The sequence below is a fragment of the Equus quagga genome, chromosome 13 (assembly GCF_021613505.1).
Source record: "Equus quagga isolate Etosha38 chromosome 13, UCLA_HA_Equagga_1.0, whole genome shotgun sequence".
Taxonomy (NCBI): domain Eukaryota; kingdom Metazoa; phylum Chordata; class Mammalia; order Perissodactyla; family Equidae; genus Equus; species Equus quagga.
This window is the reverse complement of record NC_060279.1, coordinates 87736616-87744256: the sequence shown is the minus strand read 5'-3', so window position 1 is coordinate 87744256 and position 7641 is coordinate 87736616. Positions and strand designations below refer to the sequence as shown.

At 60.4% G+C, this 7641-nt stretch overlaps 2 protein-coding genes across 2 annotated transcripts in view; both read left to right on the top strand.

Annotated features, from left to right (window-relative positions):
• ETFB (electron transfer flavoprotein subunit beta) overlaps positions 1–669 on the top strand; it is a 14662-nt gene extending 13993 nt beyond the window's left edge. The window contains exon 6 of the mRNA XM_046682872.1: positions 456–669. Coding sequence (XP_046538828.1) covers positions 456–626 — 171 coding nt within the window. The 3' untranslated portion in view covers positions 627–669. The remainder of the gene's footprint in view (positions 1–455) is intronic.
• Positions 670–3655: 2986 nt separating this feature from the next.
• The window catches only part of VSIG10L (V-set and immunoglobulin domain containing 10 like), a 7754-nt gene continuing 3768 nt past the window's right edge, over positions 3656–7641 (top strand). The window contains exons 1-6 of the mRNA XM_046684288.1: positions 3656–3777; positions 3860–4699; positions 5095–5388; positions 5530–5814; positions 6512–6766; positions 7238–7516. Coding sequence (XP_046540244.1) covers positions 3738–3777; positions 3860–4699; positions 5095–5388; positions 5530–5814; positions 6512–6766; positions 7238–7516 — 1993 coding nt within the window. The 5' untranslated portion in view covers positions 3656–3737. The remainder of the gene's footprint in view (positions 3778–3859; positions 4700–5094; positions 5389–5529; positions 5815–6511; positions 6767–7237; positions 7517–7641) is intronic.

Here is a 7641-nt window from a genome sequence, read left to right as displayed (position 1 = left end):
GGAGGGTTCATTGGGTCATCTCAGCCAGTAGGGAGGGTTCATTGGGTCATCTCAGCCAGTAGGGAGGGTTCATTGGGTCATCTCAGCCAGTAGGGAAGGTTCATTGGGTCCTCTCAGCCAACAGGGAGAGTTCAGTGGGTCATTTTGGCCAATAGCCCATGGAGTTATGGCTGCCAGATGGATGAGTTTGCCAGTCTATTCCAGCCAGTGAAGGGCTTCCCAAGGAGGTTGACCATTGGAGGACTCCTGCAATAGGAGGCTTCCCAGGGCATCTCAGCCAGCAGGAATTGTCCATACCAAGTGTGGCCATCTAGGAGGTCACATGTGTCCTGGTCAGGGGGCAGGTCCCAAGGCTTCAGCCAGTGGGAATGGTTCTGCAGACGTGGCACCCATGGAAGCGGGCTGCAGGAGGCTGGGCCAGGGCAGCCCTGTGAACCGTGGCCTCCCGTGTGCAGAAAGCCAAGAAGAAGAAGATTGAGGTGATCAAGCCCGGGGACCTGGGCGTGGACCTGACCTCCAAGCTCTCAGTGGTTAGCGTGGAGGACCCGCCTGAGCGCACAGCTGGCGTCAAGGTGGAGACCACAGAGGACCTGGTGGCCAAGCTGAAGGAGGTTGGGCGAATTTGAGCCTCTTCCCTGAAACTTGGCAATAAAAGTGTGACGCTCCTGACGTCTGTCTCTGTTACCTCATTCCCTGGAGACCTGTTCTTTGAGTCATTCAACAAATATTCACTTAAAGTGTCCTGTGTGCTGCGCTCTGGGCTGGGCAACGCCGGGGACCCAGGTGAGTCACAGCCAGTCCCTGCCTTTGAGATGCTTCCATGTTGATGGGGAGACAGACATGGGCCAAGGTATGAGGTGGGGTGCTGTCTGCTGTGAGCAGAGGCAGCTCTGGGCACTTGGGGCATCTGACCTGGCCTGTGGGGTCAGAGAGACTTCCCAGGGAGATGGCGCCTAAGTTGAGTCTGGGAAGACAGACATTGGTGAAGTAGGGGAGAATAGGGACTTTGATCCCCCAAGGGTTTGCTGGGGACTCCCGGGTGCCAGGCCCCCACCGAGAACTTGAGATGCAAGAAGGGATGAGGCCGGAAGCACAGACATTCAACACCCAGCGCGGGGATGAGGACCTGGGGCCTGGAGGCAGACTTCGTGATTTCAGACCCTCACTCCCACAGTTACCAGCTGTGAGGACGTGAGTGAGTTACTTCCCATCTCTGAGCTGCCGTTCGCTCATCTGGCAGATTGAAGGAGTAAGAACTTAGTGTAGTGTCTGGATCCCGAGGCCCCAGGTTCAGATCCCAGCCTGGCCAGACCCTGGCTCTGGGGGGAGCCTCGGCACCTTCCTGCTCTCTGAGCCTGGGCTTCCTCCTCCATCAGATGGCGTTAGTAATAATACCTGTGTTCTGGTTGTCTCTTGTGATCTAAAAAAATCACCCCAAGGGGGGCTGGCCCCGTGGCCGAGTGGTTAAGTTTGCGCGCCCCGCTGCAGACGACCCTGTGTTTCGTTGGTTCGAATCCTGGGCGCGGACATGACACTGCTCATCAAACCACGCTGAGGCAGCATCCCACATGCCACAACTAGAAGGACCCACAACAAAGAATATACAACTATGTACCGGGGGGCTTTGGGGAGAAAAAGGAAAAAAATAAAATCTTTAAAAAAAATAAAAAAATAAAAAAATAAAATCACCCCAAAACTTGGTGGCTTAAACTAACAATCATTTATTTTGCTCATAAATCTGAAATTGGGGCTTGGCAGGGACACCTCGCTTCGCTCCTCCGAGCGGCATCAGTTGGGGTGGCTCACATGGGGCCAGACGATCCATCTCCAAGGTGGCTCAGTCACATGGCCTGTGAGCTGGCTGGGGCTGTTGGCTCGAGCTGGCCGTTGACCAGAGGCCGAGATTCCTCTCCGTGGGGCTGCTGGAGCTTCCTCTTACCATGGCAGCTGGGTTCCAAGAGGATACGGGAAGTGGAATATGCCAGTCTCTCGAGGCTAAGATGCACAAACTGGCATGAGGTCACTTCCACTCTATTCTCTTGGTCTAGCAAACACAGAAACCACCCAGATCCAAGGGGAGGGGACATAGGCCCTACTCCTTAAAGGGAGGAGGGTCGAATTTGCAGCCGTCTTTAAACTACAACACCCCCCCCCCAGAGGGTTTTGAAGGATTAATTAATGTAGCACCCCCCAGAAGCACAGCTAACACACAGAAAATGCTTGCTATATATTACATTATTATTAATAGCAGCCTGGCCAGAACTGTTCCTGGGTGAACTCAGAGGACTGGGAGCTGTGCAGGGGCCCTAAGCCTGGCATGAGGTGGTAGGAAAAGCTTTCAGAAGGAGGGAGCAGTCTGTCCTTTGCTGAAGCCCAGCTCCTCCCTCTGGCTGGGCAACCTCTGGTAGGTCCCTTGACCTCTCTGAGCCATAGTCCCCTGGCCTGTAAAATGAGGATAACCACGTAGCTCATAGGGTATCTGGATGGGTTGAGCCTGATAATGCCTGGGAAGCATTTTTCCTGGTTCCTGGCACATAATAAGTGGTAATTATTATTATGGTTCTTAATAAGGTGAGACCTGAATGACAGGTTGTGGTGTAGCCAGGATTGGGGGAGCGGGGCAAGGCGTGAGCAAGAGCATTCCAGGCAGAGGAAACTGTGCCTGCAAAGGCTGGGAGGGGAGAGATGGGGCATATGAATGGCAGCGTGTTCAGAGTAAGTGCTGGCAGCAGGGAGGGAGTGGGTGGGTCTAAGCTTGGCAGCTTGGATGTCTCCTGAGGGTGCTGGGGGACAGCTGTAAATGGGGGAGGGGCAGGGTCAGTTCTGGGGGCAGAAAGACTCAGAGGCCATGTGGGCATCCATGGCTGGAGGAGACTGGAGGCTGGAAGGAGGAGGCTAGTGAGGGGGCCTGTGCTGGGGCCTGGCCAGTGGGAACAGAGAGGAAGAGAGGGGGCAGAAGGGGTGGAATTCAGAGAATGACAGCAGAGAGGGGGAGGGCAGAGGGAGGAAGGCTCCCAGCCTCTGCATGGATGGTGGAGCCTGGGGGAAGTATGGGGTTAGAGGGAAGGCACTGGGTTTAGTGGGACGCAGGGCGTGTGGGGCCCTGGGGAGCACAGAGGCAGCTCTGGGTCTCAGGAGAGACTGGGTGGGAGAAAGCCAATTGACACTTGGTCTGCGGGCAACAGGGAGCCATGGGAGGGTTTGGAGCAGAGGAAAAGCAGGGTCAGACGCGGGTATCTGAGGCTGCAGGCAGGACAGAGTGGACCAGAGGCCAGGAGGCTGGGGAGGAGGAAGCCTGAGCTGAGACCAAGGCTGTCAGAGGTGGGGCTCTCTAAAAGGTCATCTCACACTCCTCCAGGAAGTCTTCCTGGCTTTGCTGGGGCTGCTGCCAAGTTTGCAGCTAAGACTCAGCTCTCACCATCTCCCCCCCCCCCCCCCCCCCCCCCCCCCCCCCCCCCCCCCCCCCCCCCCGCCCCGGGCGTGGAACTGCAGGGGTCAGAGGCTGGATCTCCCCTCAGAAGGGACCAGCTGATGAGGATGAGTCGGGTGGGGCGAGCAGCTCTGCCACCAGACCTGGGTGGGGGATCCTGGCACCTCCCACTGGGTCTGGCTCCCTTCCCTGCCCAGGAAGCTACCAGTCCTGTCTGACTCGCCCGACCCAGGAGGTAGGAGGGACAGGGAGGGACAGGTGCTGGCTCTGGGTCTCCTCCAGTGTCCTCCCGGGTGCGGCCAGCACCATGGACACCTCACGGGCTCTGCTGCTCCTCCTGCTCCTGGGTAAGCTCCCTGCTCAGCCCTTCCGCGCCAGTCCCCCTTCTCAGCAACGCCCCCCAACACCCTCCCCTCCTCTCCCCTGCAGCCTCTGGAGGAGGGGTCCTCGCCCTCAGAACCTCTTCTGGAGTTCAGCGGACCGATTTCTCCTCGGACTCAGAAGGCTCTTCCCGGGGCCCGGGTTCAAAACTTCCCACCATCAAACCCCCCAGCTGGAAATTTCCGGATCGGTCTCCAGATTCAAAAGCCTCGGCTGATATTCCCCATGCCGAATGGGTTCCCGGGGCCCTGAATTCGAGCTACGTGCCTGGGTCCTTCTGGTCAAATGTTTCTGCTGAGGCCCGAAATTTGACCCTGGATCCCACCTTCTCTGAAACCCCCGCCCCTGAAGTATCTTCTGATGTCTCGGGTTCTCAAGTTCCTGCCAAAGACACGGAGCCTTCCTTCTCTGTTAAGACCCCAGCTGCAAACATTTCTGCTCAAGATACTAAAGTACCTGTTGAGGCTGCAGTTTCAACGTCCTCCCCCGGGGATCTGGATCTTGACTTCTCCGCCCAGAGCCCCGAATCTAAACTTGCTGCGGAGGCCCGTCCAGCCTCCAGCTTCTCCCAGCAGGTGGGGGGGCCTCTCTCAGTGCTGGTGGGGGCCACCATCCAGCTGCCCCTGGTTCCAGTCCCCAGCCCTGGACCCCCTGCTCCTCTGGTGGTCTGGCGCAGGGGCTCCAAGGTGCTGGCAGCAGGGGGCCTGGGGCCAGGGGCCCCTCTGATCAGCCTGGACCCGGCAAACCGAGGCCGCCTACGATTTGACCAGGCCCGAGGGGGTCTGGAACTCACTTCTGCCCAGCTAGAGGATGCCGGGGTGTACACGGCTGAAGTCATCCGTGCCGGAGTCTCCCGGGAGATTCGGGAGTTCACGGTGGGTGTGTATGGTAAGTGGGAACTCTTCAGGCAGGACACTGGTCTTCTGAGGATATGTTTAAACCCGCCCAGAGGAAGGGTCCCTGGTCAGGGGAGAGAGGACTTCTGGGTTGGAGGGAGGGAGGAGAAAAGGGGCTGAGGGCCAAGATAGGAATGCTTGAGGGAAGTTGGACCTGGGGATCAAGGCTCCTGGGGGCCCGGAGAGGAGAGAGCTAGGACCCAGACTCAATGGGTCTATGAGAAGAGGAGGCCTCTTGGGGCTAAGAGGGGCCCGCGGCTGGGTCCCAAGGTCCTGAGTATAAGGGGTGGAAGGGGCTGGGGCTTGGAGTCCTGGACCTAAGGGACTGGAGGGGTGGGGATGGGGGGAGGCTGGGGGCTGGTCCTGAGCTCGTTCCCCCTCTCCCAGAGCCCCTGCCCCAGCTGTCGGTGCAGCCCAAGACCCCGGAGACAGAGGAGGGGGCGGCCGAGCTCCGGCTGCGCTGCGTTGGGTGGGGACCGGGTCGCGGGGAGCTGAGCTGGAGCCGGGACGGGCGCGCCCTGGAGGCTGCGGATCCTGCGGGAGCCGAGCCGCCCCGGGTCCGGGCAGAGGGCAACCAGCTGCTCATCTCGCGCCCGGTGCGCAGCGACCACGCCCGCTACACGTGCCGAGTCCGCAGCCCCTTCGGCCACAGGGAGGCCTCGGCCGACGTCAGCGTCTTCTGTAAGTGGGGGGATCCGCGGGTCGGGGCAGGGATCTGGGGCCCGGGCTCTCGAGTCCCAGGAGAGGAGGGGCTGAAGGTCCAGCCCCCCCGGGTCCTGGAGGACTCCCGGTGACTGCGATTCCCGCTGTCCCTCCATGCAGACGGCCCGGACCCGCCGGTCATCACGGTCTCCTCGGACCGCAACGCCGCCCCCGCCCTCTATGTCACCGCGGGTAGCAACGTGACCCTGCGCTGCTCCGCCGCCTCGCGGCCTCCCGCCAACATCGCGTGGAGCTTGGCCGACCCGGCCGAGGCCGCGGTGCCCGCGGGCCCGCGCCTCCTGCTGCCTGCGGTCCGGCAGGGCCACGCCGGCGCCTACGCCTGCCTCGCCGCGAACCCGCGCACCGGCCGCCGGCGCCGCTCGCTGTTCAACCTCACGGTAGCAGGTGAGCGCGGCCGGGGCGGGGTGGAGGGGCGGGGCCAGCAAGGAAGGGCGGGGTTTCCAGAGAGGGCGGGGTACTCCCCGTAAAAGGGGATGGGATGCTCGGGAGAAGGGACGGAACCAGCAAGGGCCAGATGGACGTGCGCGATGGGGCAGGATGGCTAGGAGAAGGGACGAGGCCAGCCCTGAGCGGGCAGAGATTCCTGGGCAAGGAGCAAGCACAACAAATTAAGCGGCAGAATTAAATGGCAAACAGTGGGAGCCAGAAAGGAAGGGGACTAAGTTGCTTGGGCCAAGTAAGTGAGATCAGCAAATAAATTACCTGGAGAAGGGGGCGGAGTCATAAGGGAAACGGGTAGGATCATTCTGGCGGGGGGCGGGGTCCACCATGAAGGGCGGAGATATCTGGCTAAAAGGGCCGAGTGACCGGCAGAAGGGGTGGAGCTAGCAAGGAAGGGGGGCGGTTACATTTGGAAGGAAGGGGGTCCGTGTGCAAAGATGTAGTCTCCTTACTCAAGGCGGGCAGCGTGGCTGCGGCAGCCCACTTGGCCGGCGGGTTGCTGGGGAAAGAGAGCCAGGTCAGCAAGAGAATTGGGGCAGGCTAGGTGAAGAAGGGGTGGGGTGAGCGAGCGGAGACCAGGCTAGAGGGGAGACAGTTTGGCTCCCACTGTTTGCCTTAGACCTCTGGCTTCGCTCCATAGATCTGCCCCCTGGCGTCCCACAGTGCTCAGTCGAAGGGGGTCCCGGGGACCGCAGCCTCCGCTTCCGCTGCTCGTGGCCCGGTGGGGTCCCTGCCGCCTCCCTGCAGTTCCAGGGTCTCCCCGAAGGTGTCCGCGCGGGCCCGGTACCCTCTGCGCTCCTGGCCGTTGTCCCCGCTCACCCCCGGCTCAGCGGCGTTCCCGTCACCTGCCACGCTCACCACCTGGTGACCACACGCACCTGCACCGTCACGCCAGGTGAGAACGGGTGGGACTTCTTTCCCGGTTCCCGAGGAGGAGGAGGTATTTCTCAGCTCCTTCAGGACATGGGAAAGGGGGAGTTCCTAACTCCAGGAACAGGAGTTTCCTTTTGCTTTAAGCCTATAGTAGAACCAAGGTTTTTCCTATATCCCGAGGAAGGGCAGGGACAAAATTTCTTCCCTGGACCCAGGAAGAAGGCTGCCACCTTCCCATGTAAATGGGTGAAAATAGTGAGTTTCCCAGTACGGGACCCGGCCTGTAGTATGTACTCAATAAATCCTCGTTAAGGAAATCAGATAATGAATGAGTGAGTGAGTGGGTGGGTGAATGAATGAATGGGCAGTGCTTCCTCATCTGGCTAAGCTGCTGGGGCTTCACTGCTATTGGATTTACCGAAGGACCCAGGACTTGCTCTTTGACTCCAGGGTAGGGGCTTGACTTTCTTGACCAGATTTCTTGCACCTGCAGAGGCCCCTCGAGAGGTGCTGCTGCATCCGATGGTGGCAGAGACACGGTCAGGGGAGGCAGAGGTGGCGCTGGAGGCCTCTGGCTGTCTCCCACCTTCGCGAGCATCCTGGGCCCGGGAAGGGCGCCCCCTGGCCCCGGGAGGTGGGGGACGCCTGCGGCTCAGTCAAGATGGGCGGAGGCTCCTCATTGGCAACTTCAGCCTGGATTGGGACCTGGGAAATTACTCCGTGTTGTGCAGTGGGGCGCTGGGTGCTGGGGGCGACCAGATCACTCTCACTGGTGAGTCCCATTGGTCGTCCATCCCTCTCTTCCCTCAGACCCGAGAGTCTGGAACCCCAGCCCCCTTCTCCCTCAGACCCAGGAGTCCAGGCCCCAGCCCCTCCTCCCTCAGACCAGGGAGTCCA